At 44.1% G+C, this 27,798-nt stretch overlaps 1 protein-coding gene across 9 annotated transcripts in view; it reads left to right on the top strand.

Annotated features, from left to right (window-relative positions):
• sox5 (SRY-box transcription factor 5) overlaps positions 1 to 27,798 on the top strand; it is a 375,057-nt gene that overhangs the window by 224,339 nt on the left and 122,920 nt on the right. For 8 of the 9 annotated variants that reach the window (XM_043713397.2, XM_087999687.1, XM_043713395.2 and 5 more), the window contains one exon: positions 8,576 to 8,705. In XM_043713397.2, coding sequence (XP_043569332.1) covers positions 8,576 to 8,705 — 130 coding nt within the window. The remainder of the gene's footprint in view (positions 1 to 8,575; positions 8,706 to 27,798) is intronic. The other variant, XM_043713393.2, reaches the window with a different exon arrangement.

The following is a 27,798-nucleotide window of genomic DNA, read 5'->3' as shown; positions in this document are numbered from 1 at the left end:
TTTGTTACCCATCGCAGATTTCCTTTCAGAAGGTAGTGGTGAGTCACATTCTTGAACCACTGCAATCCATCTGGTGTAGAAACACCCACAGTGCCTTTAATGAGGCGATTCCAGGAGTTTGACCCAGCAACATTGACGGAACAGTGGTATAGTTCCAAGTGGCTTGAGAGGAACTAGCAGGTGATTCCTCTCTGTGCTGCCCTTGTCCTTCAAACTTGGGGGAGCATGAGGATTTAGAAGTTGCTACTGAAGGAGACTTGCTGAGTTGCTGCAGTATGTCTTGCAGATGTACAAACTGCGTTGATGTTGGAGGAAACTAACATTTGTCCTGGTGACAGTGTTGTTGATCAAGCAGGCTGTTATGTCTTGGATGTTGGTCCAGCTCCTTGAGTGTGGTTGGAGCTACACTCAACCGAGTAATTGGCCAGTGGTCCACCACATTTCTGACTTGTGCCTAGTAGATGGTGGACAGAGGTCTCATAGGCTTAAACAGAGCTTCAATTTTATAATGCTCTTTCTTGTGTTCAAATCCCTCTGCATCCTTGCCCCTCTGATTTTGTTCAGCACCACAAACCTTTGACTTAGCTGTGCTTTTCCAATGTTGGTCTTTTGTGAATCCTCAGTTTCCACCATCGGTGTCTATATGTCAGCTGCTTTACCCCAACCTCTGTAATTCCCTGCTTAAATCTCTCTACCCGGAGACCTCCCTCTCCTTTGGATCACCTATCTCTTCAGTCACCAGAGCATCTCCTAATGTCCTAACATCTTCTCATGTCACTCAATGTCAAACCTTGTATAATAATGCTCATTTTGAAGTTCTCTGGGTTATTTTATTGCTTCATAACTCAAATATAATTGTAAGTTGTTTTGTTTTATCAGCTTAGCGCAATGTTGCAAGTAAAGAATGAAAAGGTAGTCAAGATAATGAGCTTGTGTTACTGCTGTTTCCTCAAAGACTTCGAATAATAAGCATGTTGCTGGTTGCCTGCACATTAGTCAAATGCCTTTCACTCAGTGTGTTGAAGAGTTTTTGTTTCTAATTATGATCAGTCGAGATATAAAGCAGAATGTTCAATGCCTAACGGCATCCACGGTTTTGCATAAGCACTCGAGGCAGTAAAGCCTGTAAGAAAAGGCAAACTTAAAAAGAAATCCAGAATGTTCGTGGATAACAGAAGTTTTGGAGCTAGATAGGCGTCCTCACAATTACATGACATTATAACGTATGGTTCAGCCAGTGAAGTGCTTTAGAAAGATGGTTGCTGTTGTCGTGTATGAAAACAGCAGCCAACTTGTGCACAGCAAGCCTCCAGTTAACATGCATGTTGTGTGATCGTGCCCAGATAATCACCACTTGTGATACTGATTGAGGGCGAGTTATTGGCCAGGACTTTGATAATATTCCCTTTCTCTTCAAAACAGTGACGTAGGGTCCTTTGTATCCCCCTCATTTTAACATCTCATCTGAAGGACAGTGCCTCCAACACGGCAGCACTCCTTCAGTACTGCATTGCAGATTTGAACCTGCAACCTTGTGACTTTAGTAATGAGCTGCAACTCTGTTGAAATCAAGCAAGTCGCTCAGGAAGGGTAGCATGGCATGTACTTAATATGTATTGTTGCATTCCTGTGCACTAAAAAGTTTAAAAAAAAAAGGGATGATTTAGCAATCACAAGGCATCTCAAAGGGCTTTACAGCCACTGGAAGTATAGTCACTGCTATGATATAGAACCTGCTGTCATACATGTACCAGGAGTTGGTTGGACACAGCAAGGAAGATACTCACATCACTTAGTGAAGTGGTACCAGGAAGGTCTCCACTAGCATTTGTATTCTTATGGCATATGGGAATCACTGGCAGGGCCAGTATGTGTGGATGCAGATTTGCTCACTGAGCTGGAAGGTTCATTTTCAGAGGCTCACTGAAGATGTTACCTAGTATGCTGACGAAACATCTGAAAATAAACCTTCCAGCTCGGTGAGCAAACCTACATCCAGAACCTCAACCTGAGCTACAAATCTTCTCAAAACTCGCTAGGGCCAGTTTTTGTTATCCATCTGTAATAGTTTGCTCAGCCCCTGCAGAGGGCAGTTGAGAGTCAACATTACTGCTGGTCCAGAGTCACAAGTAGGCCAGGTGGGGCAAGGATGGCAGATTTTCTTTATAAAGAGAACCCGGTGAATTTTTGCATCAATTCAAATTCACCATTACTGAGAGTAACTTTAAGTTCCAGATTTAGTCATTGAATTTGATTTGGCATGCTGAGATTTGAACCCACGTCCCCAGAGATGAACCTGGGCCATTGGATCACTTTGTTCAGGGGCCGTTGCCACGGTCAGCCCAAATGCTGTGGCAGGTAGCCTAGCCATTGTGTTAGTGAGTAAACGAGAATGGCTTATCAGAATGGAATCTAATACACAAAAAAAAAGTGACTCCCCCTTTTATCATCATCATCTGTTTAAAAAAAACTGTCGACTTCATTCAAGATTTAATTGGCCATACCTCACCCAGGCCCTACCCATCCTGCAGGTCACAGCCCACTGAATCCATTTGTTGTGAAGTCATCAATAATCCCTTGTTAATGATCTAACTCCTCAAAGAAAGATGGGAAGGAGCTGATTCCCTACTATCTCACTAGTATGGTGGATGGAAGAGCTGCTGTTTATAATGGAGATGTATTTCGATCACCAACATTAAAATCATCAAGTCTCTATCCCGCCTCTTCTGAAGGCTGTTGGCCAAGCCACCACAATGTTGAGCAAAGTTCACCAGTCCTTAATTTACGCATTTTATTTGCTCCAATCAAATGACCTTGGGTGGTATAATCTGACAAGTTGTCGAGTCAAAAAGCAAATTTTCCTGGTGGGTCTGTTAGCAAATCTTCTCTGAGATGCATTACTCCCTGTTGAGCATTCAGTCAGGTTCAAGTGCTGACTTGTGTTACATTGTAATCTCTGTATTGACAGGTTATGTTTTCTCTTCATTAGCCCTTAAGGCAGACTAGCACTTGCAAAGAGATGGGAATGTTGAATTCATCTGAGAACTTTCTAGTCATTTTCAATAACATCACTTTTTTTTCTGTAATTTTTTTTCTCTTGGCAGCGCAGTCCCTGGTAGGAACCATCTGTCACTCTGTTTTCAATGCGTTGTTCAGAATCTTCATGCTTGGCAAAGTCACTTTTATCTCCAGAACCTTTAGAAGTTCTGGGGCTTCCTGCCGATCTCGTCTGTGTAAAATATTCTGCACAGCTGTTTGTTTTATTTTGTTTGAGACTATCCGTAATCCAAATATAGTCAGTGTGCCTCTGCTTAAAAGACAACACAGTTGAGCTTTGTGAAAAGGTAATAGAGACTAAAGAATATTTTTCTTCATAAGATCCAGCGTCTGATCCTTATCTGATCTGTATTCAGTGGAGCAAGCATAATGTGAACCGCACCCTTCCCCCTCACACATGACAAAAAAAAGGCCAGTCAGCCCAACTGGCCTGTACTGATATTTATTATCTGCACATTATCCTCCTACCTCCTTCATCTCATTGTGTCGACACATCCTTCTGTACAGTTCTCCCATGCGTCAATCAGCTAGGATCATATTGAAAGATGGACTAGGCTTGAAGGGCCAAATGGCCAATTACTGCTCCTATGTTCTCTGGTTCTTTCCCCTTGAATATATCCAGGTGACTTGCCTCAACTATTTTCTATGACACTAAGTTCAACATCCAAACCATTCTCTAGGCAAAGACGTTTCTTCTGAATTCCTTCTTATTTATCAGGGACTATTTTGTTTTTATGGTTTCCTCAAATCCCTGCAGTGCGGAAGCAGGACATTCAGCCCATCAAGTCACATTGACCCTTCAAAGAACATCCCACCCAGACCCACCCCATGCCTGTAACCCTGCAATTCCCATGGCTAATCCACCGACCTGCACATCCCTGGACACTATGGTCAATTTAGCATAACCAATCCATCTAACCTACACATCACTGGACACTATGGGCAATTTAGCATGGCCCTCTATCTAACCTGCACATCTTTGGACTGTGAGAGGAAACCACGCAGACATGGGGAGAGTGTACAAACTCCACACAGTCTCCCAAGGGTGGAATCAAACCTGGGTCACTGGCGCTCTGAGGCAGCAGTGCTAATGACTGAGCCACAGTGCTACTTCTAGATGTTTCCTCAAGCTGAAAGGTTTCATCAATGTAATCAAAGTCTCAATTGAAACCTTTATGGGACCACTACTTTTTGTCATTTATATATATTATTTGGATGTGAGCATAGGAGGTACAGTTAGTAAGTTTGCAGATGACACCAAAATTGGAGGTGTAGTGGACAGCGAAGAAGGTTACCTCAGATCATTTGGGCCAATAGGCTGAGGAGTGGCAGATGAAGTTTAATTCAGATAAATGCAAGGTGTTGTATTTAGGGAAAGCAAATCTCAGCAGGACTTATACACTTAATGGTAAGGCTCCTAGGAATGTTGCTGAACAAAGAGACCTTGGAGTGCAGGTTCATAGCTCCTTGAAAGTAGAGTTGCAGGTAGATAGGATAGTGAAGAAGGCTTTTGGTATGCTTTCCTTTATTGGTCAGAGTATTGAGTACAGGAGTTGGGAGGTCATGTTGCGGCTGTACAGGACATTGGTTAGGCCACTTTTGGAATATTGTGTGCAATTCTGGTCTCCTTCTTATCGGAAGCATGCGGTACATTTGAAAGAGTTCAGAAAAGATTTATAAGGATGTTGCCAGGGTTGGAGGATTTGAGCTATAGGGAGAGGCTGAACAGGCAGGGGCTGTTTTCCCTGGAGCATCAGAGGCTGAGGGATAACCTTATAGAGGTTTATAAAATCATGAGGAGCATGGATTGGATAAATAGACAGAGTATTTTCCCTGGGAGTGGAGATGTCCAGAACTAGAGGGCATAGGTTTAGGGTGACAGGGGAAAAATATAAGAGAGACCTGAGGGGCAACTTTTCATCCAGAGGGTGGTACGGTGTATGGAATGAGCCACCAGGGGAAGTGGTGGAGACTGGTACAATTGCAACATTTAAAAGATATTTGGATGGGTATATGAATTGGAAGGGTTTGGAGGGATATGGGCTGGGTGCTGGCAGGTGGGACTAGATTGGGTTGGCATATCTGGTTAGCATGGGCGAGTTGGACTGAAGGGTCTGTTTCCATGCTGTATGTCTCTAAACTCTTAAATAAGATAAAGTCAGTACAGTCCTCCTCTCCCACTGGACAGAGATAGAGGCAACTGGTGGTGGTTTAACCTGAGAGGTACTATACCTCCGGTGAGGAGAGAGGCTGAGAAGAAGGGACTTATAGCCCAGTGTGGGAACCGAACTCCTACATTTTACTGCATTGCAAACCAGCCGTCCAGCCGACTGAGCTAACCAACCCGTTTAAAATGTGTTGGTGCTGGGGATGAGAAATTGATCTGCTTTTGCAGTGAAAGAGCTGGCATAGGTCAGATATTATTGAACAAGGCGACATAACTCCACCCACATAAGCTTAGTAATTGATCTTAACCCAACCTTCAGATAATTGCCTTCTAATCTCCTACACTAACGTGTTATTTACATTCTGAACGTTCCCATCACTATAAATAGTAATTTTTTCAGTGAGAGGGGAGGTAGATAAGGACACATTTATATAACAGTGATACTGTCTGTGGATGGGAGGCTTGATTTCAGTGGAAGCACTGAAGGCATTTTTTCGTGCATTCAAAATATGCATTTAACTACAATTTTATATTATTAGTGAGGAGTGGCAGTGAATGTAGAAAAAATACTGGCTTCGCTCATGAGAAGGCAACATGAACAAACAATCATTTGAATCATTGAGCTAAGATTTTCTGACAATGGCACGGGAGGCAGGAGATTTAAGGGCGTCTATGATCCTTACAGAACAAATCTGCCAGACCGTCATCAATGTCCCTGAGCCTGGCGGTGGGCTAGTTTTCTGTGGGGCCTATGCTGAATGGTAGTGATAACTTTAGCAGAAGATTTGTAGAAAAATTGTGTGAATGGAAGAAAATTCCCCAGACCATATCAGGGCGACAACTGCCAGGAGACAGGAAAGTGTGTCGTATAGTCCAGGCACAATTAAAACACGCAGGCAATTAGCAGTACTTTAGAGTTACAGGACCAAGATTTTACCTTGGCACTGGGTTCAGAATGACTCGTGTTTGTGGGTGGAGTGTTGCTGTTTGGCTTTCTTTTGCCGTCTGGCATGGATCGGGTTTGTACAGTCAGGGCCCTCTACCTAATTGGTATGGCCCTACACCATATTATTTGTCACCAATTTGGCAGCCACGCTCTGAAAAGCATTTTAAATTGCCCATGAGGTAAGTGGAAACTTCTACACCCGTTGCTTGAGATTAAAGTAAATTGCCAGGTTAGTTCAGTAAAAGGAAGCAGAAAATGCTGAAAATATTCAGCAGGTCAGGTGACATATGTGGCAGGAGAGACCGAGTTCAGGTCTTGGGCTCAAGATTGGACAGGGTTGAGTGTCATCAACCTGAAACATTAACTCTAATTCTTCCCCTCAGATTCTGTTAGATCTGCTGCATTATCTCAGCATTTTCTGCTTCCATTTCAGACACCCACCATCCGCAGTGTTTTATTTTAGCTTAGAAATCACTTTGTTTTGTTTGTGAATGTGTGCTATATCTGAACTTTATGAATTTCATTTCATACATATAAAATGGAAAGTATTTTACTTCTTACACATGAAGTCTCCTGAGTTGGGTTGTAATAATATTAGTGAAATCCACATTTGTTTAAAAAAATGACTATTTAAATTCCACATTGCCCTTAACAAAATACACACACATGTTGAGGAATGAACTGTATATTGTACAGCTAAAACAATCTCATCTCCAGAAAAAAGCAATTTTTCAGTCCATTTGACTGTTTCTTATTGGATCCTTTTTTCTAGGGTAGGGGAGTCCAAAACTAGAGGGCATGGGTTGAAGGTGAAAGGGGCAAGATTTAAAAGGAATCCAAGGGGCAACTTTTTCATGCAGAGGATGGTGCGTGTACAGAATGAGCTGCTAGAGGAATTGGTGGTGGCTGGTTTGATTACAACATTAAAAGAATCTGGTTGCATATATGAATAGAAATACTGGTAAATGGGACTAGATCAGCTTAGGATATCTGGTTGGCATGGATGAGTTGGACTGAAGGGTCTGTTTCCATGCTATATGACTCTACGACACCTTTCACGATCATTCTGAGACGGTTGAACTCCAAAATAACATTTCCAATAGAACCTTATGTATCATGTTAGCCATCACTATCCGTTCCCCATTTTGGCTGTGTATCTCAATATTTGTTCCCCATGTTAGCTGTGTATCTCAATATTTGTTCCCCATGTTAGCTGTGTGTCTCATTATTCATTCCCCATGTTAGCCGTGTGTCTCCATATTCACTATGTTAGTTGTCTGTCTCAATATGAATTCCCTAAGATGGCTGTGCATCATGATATTCATTCCCCCATGAGAGATATTCTGGAGATGAGATTGTTTTAGCTGTACAGTACACTTGTTTGAGTCAGAAAATTGTGGACTCATTTCTCACTTGGTAGACAGCATCCCAGTGTAATAATCCAGGGATGCTACTCTATGAAAGCTACAGCCTTTTGAATGAAAACTGAAGTCCCATCCACTTTGGTTGCTATCATGGTGGGATTTGGAAGAGTTTGGGTTCTTGGCAATTTGTATGAGAGGCTGCTTAAGTCCAAATTTTGGTAGGGTTAGCTTTGGTTCAATATTCTGTGAATTATGTACACTCTTAGACTTAGCACAAGGTCTATATGGTAGCATGTCTCCCCAAAGTCTCTGTCATGTGATCTCTTAGGTCACTGCTGACGTAGTTGACTATTGACATATTTGAGTATTAACACTTTACACTACACTGCCCTATCACGCAGAGTTAAAAGATGGCAGTCTTTGAAGAGGGGCAGTGAAATTCTCCCTGAGAATTCTGGCCTCATCCAACATTGATAATATAAATGATCAGGTAATTATCTCATGGCTGTTCGCCATGAGCATATTTGCTTGCAAAGCTTTCTTTGCAATGTGACATCACATTTTGAAAAATACTTAATTAGCTGCAAAGTGCTTTTAATGTGCTGAGGTTGTGAAAGTGAGCTACTTAAATCTGTTTCCAAACTATTTATTTCCTTGTTGCTTTACAAAGGGAAGAATTGACACCATTGCAAGAGTCTGGAGTCACATGGGGACCAGGTCAGGTCAGGGTGATAAGGTGATGTCCCCAAAGGACATGTGTAATTCTTTTGGGTTTCTGGTATTCACCCCAACAGGTTATTGTTAAAGATGTCAAGTTAGACTTGCATTCAAGATTGCTTAGATATTTCTGGTCCCAGGACCATGAAACTAGCATTTCAAATACTGGAGACAAATTCATCACATGTATGGCACATGTCGCGATGAATTGTGTATTGGGAATAGTCCTTGCATTTAACTGCAATTTTACTCCTATTATGAAGAAAAAAATTATCTCTTGTGATTGTTTCCATTTTTTTGTTGATGTTCTTGTTTCATGTTCAGCAGGTTCAAGGTCAGTTGCCTCCGTTGATGATTCCAGTGTTCCCTCCAGACCAGCGGACATTGGCAGCTGCAGCAGCCCAGCAAGGATTCCTCCTGCCTCCTGGATTCTCCTACAAACCCGGAGGATGCAGTAAGTGTTTGGAACGCTCAACAGCAAGCAGTGCAGTTGGGACAAGGTCCTGGAGATACTCTGGGAATATGCCACATTGTGGTATGTTGTTAGTCTGTCAGCAAGACTGGCTGGTTGGTATTCAGAGAAATAAGTCAGGGATGAAGAGGTCATGTAACATAATAGCAATGTTCTGTTGGGGTGTGAAATGAAGCTAACTTACCCTTCAGGCAAGTGGGTAGGAAAACCCATTTGTTATTTGTTCATACTTGAAAGGCAGAACGTGTGCTTTGCAAAGAGACTCGGATTCCACATATTATTTTGAATTTTATCTAACTGATAATGTAACTGACAATTATAGGTTTCTACATCATGGTGTTATCAGGGAAGCATTAATAATTATTTCAGAACGTGTCTCTTAGCAAATTCTGACTGACTCTTGAGCCTGATCTACGATTAACAAATTAAGTTCAGGAGACATTTGTTTATTTGTAGTGTCAATTCTGTTGATTTTAATTTTAAACCCTATATTTAGGAACTTACTAACCAGTGGAAATGGCTGAAAGTTTTCCTGATTTACCTTAAAGCAAGTTCTTATAGTTTTGAACACTTCTTTAAAAATCATCCCCTTACCATCCTTTTGAAAATTATTCCTCCTTTACAGCAGAGAAGGCAGATGTCATCCTTTCATTCTAGGATGGTTCTGAAATAGTGAAACATTTTAGGAAGCAAGATCAGGACTCTGTACGATTTTGTATGGCCCAGCCAGATCTGGTGGTGATGGTTAAATCACTTGTCTGCTATATCCCTTCAAATCCGAGTTGCTTAGACTAAAGAAAGTGGGGCTGAAAATGTGTTGCTGGAAAAGCGCAGCAGGTCAGGCAGCATCCAAGGAACAGGAGAATCGACGTTTCGGGCATAAGCCGTTCTTCAGGAATGAGGAAAGTGTGTCCAGCAGGCTAAGATAAAAGGTAGGGAGGAGGGACTTGGGGGAGGGGCTTTGGAAATGCGATAGGTGGAGGGAGGTCAAGGTGAGGGTGATAGGCCGGAGTGAGGTGGGGGCGGAGAGGTCAGGAAGATGATTGCAGGTTAGGAAGGCGGTGCTGAGTTCGAGGGATTTGACTGAGACAAGGTGGGGGGGGAGGGGAAATGAGGAAACTGGAGAAATCTGAGTTCATCCCTTGTGGTTGGAGGGTTCCCAGGCAGAAGATGAGACACTCTTCCTCCAGCTGTCGTGTTGCTATTGTCTGGCGATGGCAGAGTCCAAGGACCTGCATGTCCTTGGTGGAGTGGGAGGGGGAGTTAAAGTGTTGGGCTACGGGGTGGCTGGGTTGGTTGGTCCGGGTGTCCCAGAGGTGTTCTCTGAAACGTTCCGCAAGTAGGCGGCCTGTCTCCCCAATATAGAGGAGGCCACATCGGGTGCAGCGGATGCAATAGATGATGTGTGTGGAGGTGCAGGTGAATTTGTGGCGGATATGGAAGTGTCCCTTGGGGCCTTGGAGGGAAGTAAGGGGGAGGTGTGGGCGCAAGTTTTGCATTTCTTGCAGTTGCAGGGGAAGGTGCCGGGAGTGGAGGTTGGGTTGGTGGGGGGTGTGGACCTGACGAGGGAGTCACGGAGGGAGTGGTCGTTTCGGAACGCTGATAGGGGAGGGGAGGGAAATATATCCCTGGTGGTGGGGTCTGTTTGGAGGTGGCGGAAATGACGGCGGATGATACGTTGTACATGGAGGTTGGTGGGGTGGTAGGTGAGGACCAGTGGGGTTCTGTCCTGGTGGCGGTTGGAGGGGCGGGGCTCAAGGGCGGAGGAGCAGGAAGTGGAAGAGATGTGGTGGAGGGCATCGTTGACTACGTCTGGCGGGAAATTGCGGTCCTTGAAGAAGGAGGCCATCTGGGTTGTAAGGTTTTGGAACTGGTCCTCCTGGGAGCAGATGCGGCGGAGACGAAGGAATTAGGAATATGGGATGGCGTTTTACAGGGGGCAGGGTGGGAGGAGGTGTAGTCTAGGTAGCTGTGGGAGTCGGTCGGTTTATAGTAAATGTCCGTGTCGATTCGGTCACCCGAGATAGAAATGGAAAGGTCTAGGAAGGGGAGGGAGGAGTCTGAGACGGTCCAGGTGAATTTGAGGTCGGGGTGGAAGGTGTTGGTAAAGTGGATGAACTGTTCAACCTCCTCGTGGGAGCACGAGGCAGCGCCGATACAGTCATCGATGTAGCGGAGGAAAAAGGTGGGGGGTGCTGCCAGTGTAGCTGCGGAAGATGGACTGTTTGGCGGACCGACCTTTACACCGCTGAGGCTAAACGCCAGCTCGCGGACACCTCCTCCTACTGCCCCCTTGACCATGACCCCACCTCCCACCACCAAACCATCATCTCCCAGACCATCCAGAACCTCATCACCTCAGGGGATCTCCCATCCACTGCCTCCAACCTCATAGTCCCACTACCCCGCACAGCCCGTTTCTACCTCCTGCCCAAAATCCACAAACCTGACTGTCCCGGCCGACCCATTGTCTCAGCCTGCTCCTGCCCCACCGAACTCATCTCTGCATACCTCGATACGGTCCTGTCCCCCTTAGTCCAAGAACTCCCCACCTACATTCGGGACACCACCCACGCCCTCCACCTCCTCCATGATTTTCGCTTCCCCGGTCCCCAACGCCTTATCTTCACCATGGACATCCAATCCCTGTACACCGCTATCCCGCATCACGAAGGACTTAAAGCCCTCCGCTTCTTCCTTTCCCGCCGTACCAACCAGTAACCTTCTACTGACACCCTCCTTCGACTGACTGAACTGGTCCTCACCCTGAACAACTTCTCTTTCCAATCCTCCCACTTCCTCCAAACCAAAGGAGTAGCCATGGGCACCCGCATGGGCCCCAGCTATGCTTGCCTCTTCGTCGGATATGTCCTTCCTTAAAGAGAGTGGGGGACAAGGGATGTGTAGAGGAATGGTTAGAGTGAGAGAGAGGGAGAGCGAGAGAGATATGATTCGATTGGGAACTAGTGCTTCAGAATTGGAGGTGACTCTCTGATCAAATTGATCTCTGCAGGAAGGTTGTGGTGCACAGAGGGCCATAGGCTAGAGGGTTGGGATTTTGTGAGTACCATCATAAATCAATTGAGTGCGTGTTTATTTTCTGAAACCGTTACACAAGGAAGTAGGATTTAGTCAATGTTGTTGGAGAATAATACAAGAAAGTGGTGGCCTTAATTCTGATTGTTATGATTGAAATTATGAGACCGTATGAGACATTAAGGTCAGGGGAATGAACATGGCTTGGAGAGTTTATGTGGAGGGACAGATTCAGAAGGCATTGAACTCCAAGGAGAAAGAACATGATGGACTGAGATGGAGATTGAAACTAGCTGGGATGGAAAACGCATTCAGTGTAAATGCTGAGGAAGGAAAGCGATGAAATAACTCCTTGGGAAAATGACCTGGGTGGTTGGGCTGTATTAGAGGTTAAGGACTTTAAATGAGAGGTGAGAAACATGGAACAAAGTAAGATACTCAAAACCCAGGAACAAATGCTAGAGGAAGATGCGGGAAGACCAAGGTGTGATCTGATGAATCAGCAGGAGGTTCCTTGCCCATACATGGCCTGATGTGCCATGTGACTTCATGGGATTTAGAGTTCATGCTGCAGTCTCCACACTCTCAACCCCAGGGATAATGATAGAGGAGTCTCAGCTGTAGGATGTTGGCTGAAAGCTGTAAATCAATGAGTCTATGTCAGCATGTTACTTAACTAGTCAGTAGAACTACACTCATAATTTGGGTATAATTCCCCTTTTGTCAGGGAAGGGTGCTTTGCAGGATTGAGTGGGTTAGGTATGGTTTGCTTGTTCTTTTGTTATGTGGTTTTATCCCTTCAACCAAGAGATTGACTTTTAAGCAAGTCAAGGAGAAGTTAAGCTCATGAACTGCTTTCAATCTAAGGCTCCTTTACAACTGCTTATTTCTATTAACAGTAAATACTACGATGCACGCTACTCAGAGATGTACTCATCCTACTCTTACATTATTAAAAGACAGTTCTATGAACTCTATCGTCTAGTTGGTCAACTCCACATGCTTCTCTGGATGGGTTTCTCACTTCCAGTCTCTCTCTGACTCCACCCACATTGTACTATGTTTGTCCAATGAGAAACATCTCCATTACATTGTTACAAGGTTTCTCCAGGGTCCCAAGGTCCTCACAACATCCCTCCCAAACATTTTTCCCTTGCCTTAAAGGTTGATTATCATTTATAAATGTTCTCAAATGAGATACCTTGATTACTTCTTCATACAACATTTACTTTTAGTTCTTTTTCTTATATCTTCCACCCCTCCCAAAGATTTTGACTTAACTGAGCCCTATCAATAGGTGAATTAAGAATGTTTACAATACTTGAGTAAATGTTGGTGAGCTCTCTTTTTCTCTGCTAATTTTCATTTGTTCAGTAGTGCTTGCTGAAGGGTTCTGCATTGATGTAAGCACAGGAATGTATGCGTTATTCTTTCTTCTCCATTGACAAGATCTGTATCAGAGCTGAAAATGTGTTGCTGGAAAAGCGCAGCAGGTCAGGCAGCATCCAGGGAACAGGAGAATCGACGTTTCGGGCAGAAGCCCTTCTTCAGGAACCTTATGCCCAAAACGTCGATTCTCCTGTTCCCTGGATGCTGCCTGACCTGCTGCGCTTTTCCAGCAACACATTTTCAGCTCTGATCTCCAGCATCTGCAGACCTCACTTTCTCCTCAAAGATCCGCATCAGATAGTGATACAGATAAGAAAAGAGTGACATCGTTCAAAATCTTAATAATTGTTAGACAACTTGCATATGTATCAACTGAGTGTGAAAGCTTGGATTTTCAGGTGGGAAGTCATTATTGGTGAATTTTGTTGCATTGGCTGATTGTTGATGGTCACTTGAAGTCCTTTTTTTTTTACTTTAAATGTAGATTATTGATCTCTTTGTGTGACAGTAAATTTAATGCCTTGTTTTGTTGTCTTAGTTGTTGAAAGCTATTGAATGTTTGCTGTTGTAGAACTACAGCTGGAACCTGTCAGTCTCTGTTATTTTTTCAATGGAAAGTTGGATTTTCCTTTACCAATATGGCGTCTTCATAGCGATGAATGAAGATATTTTCAAGGATAACTGAAGAATTTCTAAAAGATCTCAGTGTGGAAACTTCTTCAAAATGGTCTCAGTGAATAGGATTCGGTTGTTTTTTTTTTGACTATCAAAATGGCTACTGTGATGTCTGTTCTTTGCATCTGAAGGACTGTTCCACTGAATTTGATATCATTTGATCTGATTTGTTTTCATTTTATTTATCTCAACTTTTTTTTTAAATGATTAAAACTAATTTAAAACTTATTTGCCAAATAAAACCTGCATTTCACACCTGAGCCATCAACATAATTAAAAAATGTCAAACTTTACCATCAAGGCTTCAAAACTTCAGATTCCAAGAAATAATATATATCTACAAAATTTTCAGTCAATTTACCTGACGCTGGTTTCTGGATTTTTTTTTAACTTGCTCATTGTAGACTTTGTCATTGGATGAATAATCTAGAACTACTGGATCGCTGTTAGAAGTCTTAACTTAATTAGCTTCCTTTTGTAGATCCTTGATGCACATTTATCCCCTTGTCTCCTGATGGGCTTTCATTGGTCTCACTGTTATATTTTTCCCTTCAAAGCTTGTTTGTCCTGTTACTGGCTGTAAAATTTACAACCATGGCTTTTTTTGTAGGAGTTTTCTGTTCAGAAATTTTTCCTTCATTGCAGCTGTGGCCCAGTGATGTTATCAAGGGACTGTTAATCCACAGACCCAGGTAATTTCCCAGGGACTGGGAGATGGCGAAATTTGAATTCAGTAAATATCTGGGATTAAAATGCTAATTGTGTCAATTGTTGGGAAAAGCCCATCTCGTTCACTAATGCCCTTCAGGGAAGGAAACTGTCTTCCTTACTTGGCCTGGCCGACATGTGATTCCAGACCCACAGTAATGCAGTTGACACTTAACTGCCCTCGAGACAATAAATGCTGGTCTAGCCAGCAATATCCTCATGGAAAAGCGCAGCAGGTCAGGCAGCATCCAAGGAACAGGACAATCGACGTTTCGGGCATAAGCCCTTCTTCAGGAAGCTCTGATCTCTAGCATCTGCAGTCCTCACTTTCTCCAGCAATATCCTCATCCCATGAATGAATTTAAAAAAGGCTATTCAGCATGACGCCTCTTCTGACAGGTGTTTCAGAGATTTTGTGAAAAAGTGTTCTTTTTAAAAATATTCTTTTCAAATGATTTTGGGTCTGTTTATTGATCTTCACTGCTGCAACTATTTTCTGGGCAATGAATCTCGTTGCTGCCACCATCTTCTTTTTTTTATGGCATTATGGGAAAAGCTTGGGTTTAAGATAGACTGCCCAAGGAGAAGACAAGGCTTGGGTTTCTTTATAACACTGTTTATTATACATTAAGGTGAAATGCTACAATACATGGTATTCAGAGATATGCTGAACCCCAATCATATTGTTACATTAGCAAAAGGACTGTTGTGTAATGCTTATTGTTTTACTCCACATGCTTATCTCCCTGCCAGTCTCTCTCTAATGGTAACTCTACCCAGACTCTGCTGTTTATGTTCAGTAATGAGCAGCTTCATGACATCATTGCAAACTTGCTCTAATGTCCTAAAGCCCTTACATAACTTTTCTGTCTGGTGCCGAGATTGATGCTGAGTGGCCTGTCCAATTTTATTCATATTAGACCTTGTTATGGTGAAATATCTGAGATGCCTTCTGGGTCTTTTGAGAAGATATTGCAGTTAGTCTTGAGTCATGACCAATTAAGTACGTTAAACTTTCTTCCCTAAAGAACGGTATTAGAGTGTCTAGAGCTGCAGATAAGTTCCAACCTCAGTCCAACTGGTTTAGTGTTACCTTATTGGCTGCAGCACTTTTTAAAATTAAATTTAATGTCCAAAAGTATGTGAATGTGACATCTCACTGTTAAGGATTTGAATATCTTTAACCCCTTAAGTCTGTTCAATCAGCATTAGTAAATATATGTATTTTGTAATTGTAACACCCAGCAATTTTAGGATGCAGAGTCTTGAGCTGACAGTATTGAAATGTTATTTTTACGCATCATCTGCTGTGGATGTACTTGCATTCCATTAAACACATGTAGCATCAAACTCTTTACAGGATCAACATGGTTGAGTATTTAAAGTGAAAATCTTTTCTTCCCATCCTTTCATTTACTAACAAAAAAAGCTTTGCTTAATTTCTATTTATTTTGACTTCCCATTTTCTCCCTCCTTCTCCTGCTGCTTTTCCTGGTTCCTCAGCTCTGACAGTAGCTTGAGAGTGAGCTCCTGCTGTCCTTCTCTGCTGCTTGCTGTTCGCAGGAGGGTGAGTGTGACTGGGAATATCTCCCTGATGCATGTGCCCTGAATCTCTTTGAAACAGGAGGTCGTTTTCATTTGATACCTCCAGCCAGTCACTCAGTGGCAAAATGGTGATCTTTACATCTGGACTCGTTTGTGGTCTAAGCTAATGACCTAGAAATATAACACAGCAGCCACAGAATTTAAGTTCACTTAAACAAATGAATTCCTGCACACTCACAAAAGAATTGTGCTTGAAATAGACCAGTCAAATTCCCTCAATGTTCAAGTTAAGAAATTGGCCAGTTGTCCTTTTTTGCCTTATTCATTCACAGAAGGTGGGCTTCTCTAACTGGGACAGCATTTATTGCCCATCCCTAATTGCCCAGAGGGCAGTTAAGACTCACTGTCATGTTCCATGGTTGGATTTGAGCCTGGGTTTCTGGATTGGTAGTCTTGCGACAATACCACAAAGCCATCACCTTCCAGTCTTCTACTACTGTATACCACAAAACTACCTTCACTGGTCTTTATACACATTGGAATTCCTACAGTTCCATGAAATACAAGGTCTGACTTACCAGCAGCCTGATAAATAGATCCTAACTCTCCAGAGTTGAAAAGTGTGGCGCTGGAAAAGCACAGCAGCTCAGGCAGCATCTGAGGACCAGGACCAGGAGAGTCGACGTTTCGGGCATAAGCCCTTCATCAATCCTGATGAAACGTCAACTCTCCTGCTCCTCGGATGCTGCCTGAGGTGCTGTGCTTTTCCAGCACCACACTTTCCGACTCTGATCTCTAGCATCTGTAGGTCTCGCTTTCTCCTAACTCTCCTGAGCCATTTTTAGAAATGTTTAAAATTCACTCACAGGATACAGATGTCTCTGGCTAGGCCAGTATTAATGACCCATCCCTAGTTGCCCAGCAGGCAGTTAAGAGTCAACCACATTGCTGTGTGTCTGAAGTCATATGTAAACCAGACCAGGTAAAGATGGCAGTTTCCTTCCCTAAAGAACATTAGTGAAACAAATTGATTTTTCCAACAATCACAATGGATTCACAGTCATCATCAGACTCTAAATTCCATATTTTTATGAATTCAAATTCCACCACCTGCAGTGACAGGATTTGAACCCCAGTCCCCAGAATATTACCAGGGGCTCTAGATTAATAGTCCAGTGATTGTACCACAAAACCGTCACCTCCCCTATTTGTATGCCTTGCAAGCTTGATGTAGCTGGTATAGGCACTTCATAGCCATCCTGCAAGATGATGGCTACCCTGATTTGGATTATTTCTCGCTGTCTGCTAAACAAACTCATAAGAGGCCACAAGAGTGGTTACTCAATGTCCTGAAAAGTGCCCAGTGTACCACAGAGTATCCTGGAAAGGTAAGGTTCAAAGTTTGAGCAAAAAGTCACAGATACACTCCCATAGATGGGTTAACTCCAGGAAAGGTGAGAGAGGTAGGCAGGTAGGAAGGAATCTTCTGTGGCTATTCCCATTTCAAACAAGTTTGCTGTTTTGGGAAATGTAGGGGGTGATGGATTCTCAGGGGAATGTAGCACAAGCAGCCAATTTTCTGGTATTGAGACAGGCTCTAATGCAATGAAGGGTATGTCAGGTTAAGCAATCAATTATGTTAGGGGACTCTCTAGTCAGAGGCACAGACAGACGTTTCTGTGGTCAGCAGCAAAAAAATCAGAATGGTGTGTTGCCTCCCTCTTGCCAGGATCAGGGATGTCTCGGAGAGAGTGCAGAATGGTCACAAAGGGGAGAGGCCCCAGCAGGAGGTCATTGTACACATCGGAGCCAATGACAGAGAAAGGGAAAGGGATGAAATCCTGAATGGAGAATATAGAGAGTTAGGCAGGAATTTAAAAGGGAGGACCTCGAAAAGTGATATCTGGATTACTCCTGGTGCTACGAGCTAGTGAGGGCAGGAATAGGAGGATAGAGCAGATGAATGCATGACTGAGGAACTGGTATATGGGAGAAGGATTCACAGTTTTGGTTCATTGGAATCTCTTCTGGGGTAGAAATGACCTGTACAAGAAGGACGTATTGCACCTGAATTGGAAGGGGTCAAATATACTGGCAAGGAGATTTGCTGGAGTTGCTGAGAAGGATTTAAACTAGTAAGGTGGGGGGGGTGGGACCCAGAGAAATAGTGAGGAAAGGGGTCGGTGGGACCCAGAGAAATAGTGAGGAAACGTGTCAATGAAGGGCTTTTGCCCGAAACGTCGATTTCGAAGCTCCTCGGATGCTGCCTGAATTGCTGTGCTCTTCCAGCACCACTGATCCATAATAGGGAAGGCAGATGAACTCAGGGCATGGTGAGGAACAAAGGACTGGAATATCATAGCAATTATAGAAACATGGCTCAGGAATGGGCAGGACTGGCAGCTTAATGTTCCAGGATACAAATGCTACAGGAAGGATAAAGGTAGGTAAGAGTGGAGGGAGAGTGGCATTTTTGATAAGGGATAGCATTAGAGCTGTGCTGAGGGAGAATATTCTTGGAAATACATCCAGGGAAGTTATTTGGGTGGAACTGAGACATAAGAAAGGGATGATCACCTTATTGGGATTGTATTTTAGACCCCCCAGTGGTCAGAGGGAAATTGAGAAACAAATTTGTGAGGAGATCTCAGTTATTTGTAAGAATAATAGAGTGGTTATGGTCAGGGATTTTAACTTTCCAAACATAGACTGGGAGTGCCATAGTGTTAAGGGTTTAGATGGAGAGGAATTTGTTAAGTGTGTACAAGAAAACTTTCTGATTCAGTATGTGGATGTACCTACGAGAGAAGGTGCAAAACTTGACCAATTCTTGGGAAATAAGACAGGGCAGGAGACTGAGGTGTCAGTGGAGGAGCAATTTGGGGCCAGCAACCATAATTCTATTAGTTTTAAAATAGTGATGGAAGAGGGTATACCAGAACTAAAAGTTGAAGTTCTAAATTGGAGGAAGGCTAATTTTGATGGTATTAGACAAGAATGGGCGGCACGGTGGCTTAGTGGTTAGCACTGCTGCCTCACAGCACCAGGGTCCCAGGTTCAATTTCAGCCTCGGGCGACTGTGTGAAGTTTGCACATTCTCCCCGTATCTGCTTGGGTTTCTTCCGGGTGCTCCGGTTTCCTCCCCCTGTCCAAAAATGTGCAGATCAGGTGGATTGGCCATGCTAAATTGCCCATGGGTTAGGTGCGTTAGTCAGAGGGGAATGGATCTGGGTGGGTTACTCTTCAGAGGGTCGGTGTGGACTTGTTGGGCCAAAGCGCCTGTTTCCACACTGTAGGGAATCTAAATCTAAATCTGAACTTCCAAAAGCTGATTGGAGGCAGATGTTTGCAGGTAAAAGGATGGCTGGAAAATGGGAAGCCTTCAGAAATGAGATAAATGAGTATATTCCTGTCAGGGTGAAAGGAAAGGCTGGTAGGTATAGGGAATGCTGGCTGACTAAAGAAACTGAGCGTTTGGTTAAGAAAAAGATGGAAGTGAATGTCAGGTATGAACAGGATAGATCGAATGAATCCTTAGATGAGTATAAAGGCAGTAGGAGTATATTTAAGAGGGAACTCAGGAGGGCAAAAAGGGGAAATGAGATAGCTTTGGCAAATAGAGTTAAGGAGAAAACAAAGGGTGTTTACAAATACTTTAAGGACAAAAGAGTAACTAGGGAGAGAATAGGGCCCCTCAAAGATCAGCAAGGTGGCCTTTGTGTGGAACCACAGGAGATGTGGGAGATACTAACCTATTATTTTGCTCACTGTTTACTGTGGAAAAGGACATGGAATATATAGAATGTAAAGAAACAGATAGTGACATTTTGAAAAAATGTCCATATTACATAGGAGGAAGTGCTGGATGTCTTGAAATGCATAAAAGTGGATAAATCCCCAGGACCTGATCAGGTCAACCTTTGAACTCTGTGGGAAGCTAGAGAAGTGATCGCTGGGCCTCTTGCTGAGATATTTGTATCATTGATAGTCACAGGTGCTGGAAAACTGGAGGTTGGCTAACGTAGTGCCACTGTTTAAGTAAGTTTAAGCCAGGGAACTATAGGCCGGTGAGCCTGACGTCAGTGGTGGGCAAGTTGTTGAAGGGAATCCTGAGGGACAGGATGTACGTGTATTTGGAAATGCAAGGAATGATTTGGGATAGTCAACATGGCTTTGTGCATGGGAAATCATGTCTCTCAAACTTGAATTTTTTGAAGAAGTAACAAAGAGGATTGATGGCAGAGTTGTAGACGTGATCTATATGGACTTTAGTAAGGCGTTTGACAAGGTTCCCCATGGGAGACAGTTTTGCAAGGTTAGATCTCATGGAATACAGGGAGAACTAGTCAATTGGATACAGAACTGGCTCAAAGGTAGAAGACGGTGGTGGCGGAGGGTTGTTTTTCAGACTGGAGGCCTGTGACCAGTGGAGTGCCACAAGGATTGGTTCTGCGTCACTGCTTTTCGTCATTGATATAAATGATTTGGATGTGAACATAAGAAGTATAGTTAGCAAGTTTGCAGATGACATCAAAATTGGAGGTGTAGTGGACAGCAAAGAAGGTTACATCGGATTACAACAGGATCTAAACCAGATGGGCCAATGGACTGATGAGTGGCAGATGGAATTTAATTTAGATAAATGCAAGGTGCTGCATTTTGGGAAAGCAAATCTTAGCAGGACTTATATACTTAATGGTAAAGTCCTAGGGAGTGTTGCTGAACAAAGAGACCTTGGAGTGCACATTCATACCTCCTTGAAAGTGGAGTCGCGGGTAGATAGGATAGTGAAGAAGACGTTTGGTATGCTTTCCTTTATTGGTCAGAGTACTGAGTACAGGAGTTGGGAGGTCATGTTGTGGCTGTACAGGACATTGGTTAGGCCACTTTTGGAATATTGCGTGCAATCCTGGTTTGCTTCATATCGGAAAGATGTTGTGAAACTTGAAAGGGTTCAGAAAAGATTGACAAGGATGTTGCAGGGTTGGAGGATTTGAGCTATGGAGAGAGTTTGAATAGGCTAGGGCTGTTTTCCCTGGAGCATCAGAGGCTGAGGGGTGACCTTATTGAGGTTTATAAAATCATGAGGGGCTTGGATAGGGTAAATAGGCAAGGTTTTTTTCCATGGGGTGGGGGAGTCCAGAACTAGAGGGCATAGGTTTATGCAACCTTTTCAAGCAGAGAGTGGAGTGTGTATGGAATGAGCTGCCAGGGGAAGTGGTGGAGGCTGGTACAATTGCAACATTTAAAAGACATTTGGATGGGTATATGAATAGGAAGGGTTTGGAGGGATATGGGCCGGGTGCTGGCAGGTGGGACTAGATTGGGTGAGGATATCTGGTCGGCATGGACGGGTTAGACTGAAGGGTCTGTTTCTGTGCTGTACATCTCTATGACTCTATAACTGGTGAAGCTAACCATTTCATGCAGTGGTGACACAGGTGGTGCATGCCATGAACAGTCCTGCATAAAAGGCGCTGTGCTGATCTCACAAGTGAGTAATGCGTTATCTGAGTTTCAGTGCTGGTATGATGCTTGGTATGTAAGCTGTTTGTCCCAAAGACTTCCACACCTTATCAATCAGCATATCTTTCCACTGTTCACAAAAATAAGGCTCTGACCTTACCCAATCAGCATTTGTTAGGAGGTGCAAAACACAGTTGGACAACATTTGCTAAATAATCCTTTGTTTGTGAAAAATTACTCAACCAATTTAGGACTGTCAAGTAATCTTGCAGTGTGGTACTCTTGTGTGCACTGAAAGCTACATATATTAATGCATAAAGAGCTGTGCCTTGCAGAGAGAAAGAACTGTACATATAATGCAGCTGTTTCCATTCAACAAAATAAGTGACAACCGTTCATAGATTCATTCCTCAGGGCAATCCCTGACCAATCAAGAGTTAACCCACTTGTTTAAATATGTAAACAAAGCATGACAGTTAACTGTCAATCATCGTCAATTGGTGCATTTTCCATGGGAATACCTTTACTGATGACTCCCGCTGCCAACCGATCAGCACTCTCTTCTATGCAATATAAGTGTTGGTTTTCTTCATGAATTGGTATTCTTGTGAATTGTCCTGATGAGTGCAAGATAAACAGTTTTGGCAAAATGTGTTCTTTTCCAGCAAAACCCAAATTCTGTGCTACCAAACAACTCTCTAACTAGATGTGAGAGAATAAAGAGTCAGAGTTGGACTTGGACTACTGAGGCTGATGGCTTGAGTTGGAAAAGTCTCAGACCTACCACAGCACAAATGACTGCAGTATGTGTAACCCTTGCTCAGGGGCATGTGAATGCAGGATGAAGTTGATGCCCTTTGACCTGGAAGAGCAGTTTTGGTCGCCATAGGGTTTTCTTGGACTTCAGGCTCCTTTCCCTTTGTAGCATTTAGAGTCATGAAGCCATAGAGTCCTACAGCATGGAGATAGGCCCTTTGACCCAAACTGGTCAATGCTGACCAAACTTTTCATCCAAGCTAACCCCATATTTCTGCACTTGGCCCCTTCTAATCCTTTCCTGTCCATGTTTTTATCCAAATGCCTTTTAAATGTTGTTAATGTACCAGCCTCAACTTTTGCCTACCAACTTTTGTGCAAAAAACGTTCTGCAGGATCCTTAGTCAGTCATCCACGATCCACCCTGAGTAGGCCAAATGGAGGACTTATGTGGAGATGGAAAAAAGATTAACTTACATTCCAATGCATTTTCTACCTCGTTAAAAATCACACACCACCAGGTTATCGTCCAACAGGTTTAATTGGAAGCACCAGCTTTTGGAGCACCGCTCCTTCATCAGGTGGTTGTGGAGGACACAATTGTAAGACACAGAATTTATAGCAAAAGTTTACAGTGTGATGTAACTGAAATTATACATTGAAAAATACCTTGATTGTTTGTTGAGTCTTTCATGTGTTCGAATACCACGATAGTTTCACTTCATTCATGTGTAAATCACCAAAGTTTTTTTAAAAAGTTACATTCTCAGGTTAACTGTAACAATTGGTGTTAGCTAGACAATATGTTGAAGGTGTTAGCCCTCTGTGTTCTCTGTCTGTGCCATAATGTTTAGACTGATTCTAATCTAAAAAGTGAGATAACAAGAGTCTTACATGAATTCATGCAGCTTTTTGAGCAAAATACAATGTAACCCTGCAAGTACAAATTCACCCCACAAACATGTGTGTGCATGTGGGTCTTTGTGTGTGTGTGTGTGTCTAGGTTGGGTGGTTGTGAGTGTGAGAGAGAGTGTATAAGTGTGTGTATGTGAGTGTAGAGTATCTTAAGTCTGTGAGGGGGTGCGCGTGTGAGCGTGGGTGTGTGTGTGTCTGTAGGAGTGCGTGTGTGTGTGTCTGGGGTGGGGGGTTGTGAGTGTCTGTGAGAGAGAGTGTATATGTGTGTGTGAGTATAGAGTGGTATAGGTCTGTGAGAGGATGCGTGTGGGAGTGTGTGTGCCTGTAAGGGTGTGTGTGTGTGTGTCTGTGTATACCTGTGTCTATGTGCGTGTGTGTATAGGAGTGCCTGGGTATGTGTGTGTAGGAGTATCTGTGTGTGTGTATAGTGCAATGGTGGTCACCTGTAATGTGACATGAACTCAAGGTCCCGGTTGAGGCCCTCCCTATGGGTATCGAACTTGGCTATCAGCCTCTGCTCGGCCACTTTTCACTGCTGCCTGTCCCGAAGTCCGCCTTGGAGGATGGTCATCCGAAGGTCCAAGGTCGAATGTCCTGGACGGCTGAAGTGTTCCCCAACTGGGAGGGAACACTCCTGTCTCTTGACTGTTGTGTGGTGCCCATTCATCCGTTGCCATGGCCTTTGCTCGGTTTCCCCAATGTACCATGCCTCAGGGCACCTGGAAGTACTCAGGGATGCCCTCATAAGAACGGGGTACGATGCTCAACTCACTGACTGCCAGTTCCGACGTGCCACAGGAAGGAACCGTAATGAAGTCCTCAGGAGACAGACACGTGCTGCAATCGACAGGGTACCCTTCGTTGTTCAGTACTTCCCAGGAGCTGAAAAACTACGCCATGTTCTTCGTGACCTGCAACACATTATCAATGAGGATGAGCACCTCACCAAGACCTTCCCCACACCTCCACTGCTCGCCTTTAAACAACCGCCAAACCTTAAACAGATCATTGTTCGTAGCAAGCTGCCCGGCTCTCAGGACAACTCCATACAATCCTGTCACGGTAGGCGCTGCAGGACGTGTCAGATTGTGGACATGGACACCTCCCACCATGTACATGGCAGCTACTCATGTAACTCAGCCAATGTTGTCTATCTTATACGTTGCAGACAAGGATGCTCTGAGACATGGTACATTGTGGAAACCGAGCAAAGGCTACGGCAACGGATGAATGGGCACCGCACAACAATCAACAGACAGGAGGGTTCCCTCCCAGTTGGGGAACACTTCAGTGGTCCAGGACATTCAGCCTCGGACCTTCGGGTGACCATCCTCCAAGGTGGACTTCAGGAAAAGCAACAACGAAAAGTGGCCGAGCAGAGGCTGATAGCCAAGTTTGGTACCCACGGGGATGGTCTCAACCCGGACCTTGGGTTCATGTCACACTACAGGTGACCACCGTTGCACTATACACACACACACACAGGCACTCCTACACGTGCGTGCGCACTCACACACAGGCACTCCTATACACACACATTCACACGGTCACACGTACACAGACACTCACACACACAACCTTACAGACACACACACTCACACATGCATCCTCTCACGGACTTAGACCACTCTACACTCATGCACATACATATACACATTCTCTCACAGACACTCACAACCCCCCACCCCAGACACATACACTCCTACAGACACACACACACTCCCACACTCACACATGCACCCCCTCACAGACTTAAGACACTCTACACTCACATACACACACATATCACACATATACACTCTCTCACACTCACAACCACCCAACCCAGAAAGACAAACACACACACAAAGACCCACATGCACACGTATACATATATGTTTGTGGGGTAAATTTGTACTTGCAGGGTTACATTGTACGTTGCTCAAAAAGCTGCATGAATTCATGTAAGACTCTTGTTATCTCACTTTTTAGATTAGAATCAGTCTAAACATTATGGCACAGACAGAGAACACAGAGGGCTAACACCTTCAACATATTGTCTAGCTAACACCAATTGTTACAGTTAACTTGAGAATGCAACTTTTTAAAAGAAAGGTTTTGTGATTTACACATGAATGAAGTGAAACCATCATGGTATTCGAACAGATGAAAGACTCAACAGACAATCAAGGTATTATTCAATGTATAATTTCAGTTACATCACACTGTAAACTTTTGCTATAAATTCTGTGTCTTACAATTGTGTCCTCCACAACCACCTGATGAAGGAGCAGCGCTCCGAAAGCTAGTGCTTCCAATTAAACCTATTGGACTATAACCTGGTGTTGTGTGATTTTTTACTTTGTACACCCCTGTCCAACACCGGCATCTCCAAATCATTTTCTACCTCTGCACACTTCAGTGAAAATAAAATTCCCCTTCATAAAGCCCAATCAAAGGTCTAAGAACTCATTCAGAGAGTAATCTCATGTAGAAAAAACTGACATCTATTTCATTAAGCATACCAAATACAGCTAATCCTGTTATCGCCTCTTAACGCTCAGACTGTGAATGTGAGCCCACATTGAGGCAATTGGAAATGCTTTTAATCAGGAAATGGTGGCAGATCTTCCAAATCTCGGCTACGCCTGTCACTTTGAAAGGTTCCTTGAGACTTCCGAATTCCATGAAAATCCAGCCTCAGTACTCGTGTCCATGTATCTAACTGTTGGATAAACCTATCTGGTTCACATCAGACTTCAGACAAATGGCAATCTGGTTGGCTCTAAATTGCACTGCAAGCCACTCATTCGGCTGGTGTATTGGTCACAGTTGTGTACGCATCTTGTGGCAACCCTGCCACAATCCTTCCTGGGTGCCTGGATGAGATTAAAAGCTGATCAGGCACTCTCCTGGGTCAGCATCAGGGCTCTCGGGTCCTGCAGGGTGAATGTCACACCTCTGGCCAATCAGAGGCTGGCAGCTCTTCAGTGCCACTGGGAGCAGTGACCACTGCCGGTACTGCAGGGGGAGGGCCAGAGACTGAGCCTCACACCCAGAAACGTGGGAGGTGGTACCTGTCAGACTAGTGGCAGTGCGAAGTGGGAGAAAGGGCAAGGCCTGCATCTTCCTACAGGAGTGGTCCTTGTTGCTGGCTGTTAGCCACATGATGCCCACCCCCATTCTCCTGGCAACCATTCCACATGGTGTAGGCACACAATCTGCCTTGGAGTGCGGGCGGGGGGAGGCAGCAAGATTGTTCTTGATTCTTTGTGACCTGGACTTACTTGTGGGTAGCTGTGAGGATGGTGAGCTGTCCCCTCATGTTCCTGTCTCATATGTGTGCCAGTCTGCGCCCCAGAGACACTGTGTGGGCATGGTAAAGTTATACCCAGCTGAAAATGTGTTGCTGGAAAAGCGCAGCAGGTCAGGCAGCATCCAGGGAACAGGAGAATCGACGTTTCGGGCATAAGCCCTTCTTCAGGAATCCTGTTCCCTGGATGCTGCCTGACCTGCTGCGCTTTTCCAGCAACACATTTTCAGCTCTGATCTCCAGCATCTGCAGACCTCACTTTCTCCTCAAAGTTATACCCAGGCCAAACAACTTTGCAAGAGCTTTCTCACGAGCATCTGGTAATGTGTGTCAATATTGGGTGAGGTGTCCTATAGATCACCAATACACCAAGGCTGCTTTGGCACCCCATTTCAAACCAGTGCCTGGGAGGGCAAGGGCAACAGGAACACTGGTACCCTGCCCCTCGCAAGACCCTCCAAGGCACAGAGCTTCCTGACTCTGAACAATATCGCCAGTCCTTCACTATGGCTCCCTCTGTAACAGCACAGTCTATATACCAACATTACTCAGAATGCAGGGGCTCACCCAGGCAGCTCACCATCACCTTCTACATGGCAACAAATGCAAGGCAGACCAGCAATGCCCACATCATGTAAGTGAATAAATGAAAATGGCACCATCCTGAATAAATCTTTCTCCATCCTGCAAAATACACCTTGGCACCAAGGGCACAAGGTATGTATCTTGCACAGACATGAAGTACACATCATGAAAGTGCAACCAATATATGGTAAGTGCAGGCTCGAAGTGACTGGTTTAACAATTGGTCATGTGGATGCTTTCATTTTACATTGAAAGGAATAGGTGGCAATTTTGCTGTGTGCAGAACTGGCAAGGCAATGTTTTCATCAGCCAATCTGAGTCATGTTTAACAAAAAGAAGATGTTTATTGGGTGAGCTTCTATCAGTATTGCTGCCTTTGCTAGGGAACTGGGGGTGGGGGTGGCAAAGTGGAAGAGCTGTTGTTGACAGGAGGCACATCAACTTTAATTGGCAGGTGGAGAGGACCTGCTACTCTCAGCAACATGAGCAGTCTGAAGCTAACCTTGTACACCCCCACACCCCCATTAATGTTTGGTTCATCAGCTGTGATGCTTTCCCCCCCCCCCCGCCACACGGGCTAGAAGCTACTGAATGCCTGTTCAATACTGGGCTGCAACCCTGCAAAGGTGATCCTTCTTATACTATCTGACTGTGCCACATTAGGGGGCGGCACGGTGGCTCAGTGGTTAGCACTGCTCCCTCACAGCA

The sequence above is a fragment of the Chiloscyllium plagiosum genome, unplaced genomic scaffold (genome assembly GCF_037043375.1).
Source record: "Chiloscyllium plagiosum isolate Xiang-an unplaced genomic scaffold, Cpla_swu_hap1 HiC_scaffold_23, whole genome shotgun sequence".
In the NCBI taxonomy this organism is placed as follows: domain Eukaryota; kingdom Metazoa; phylum Chordata; class Chondrichthyes; order Orectolobiformes; family Hemiscylliidae; genus Chiloscyllium; species Chiloscyllium plagiosum.
Note: the sequence above shows the minus strand (reverse complement) of the source record. Positions and strands in the feature narration are given on the sequence as shown.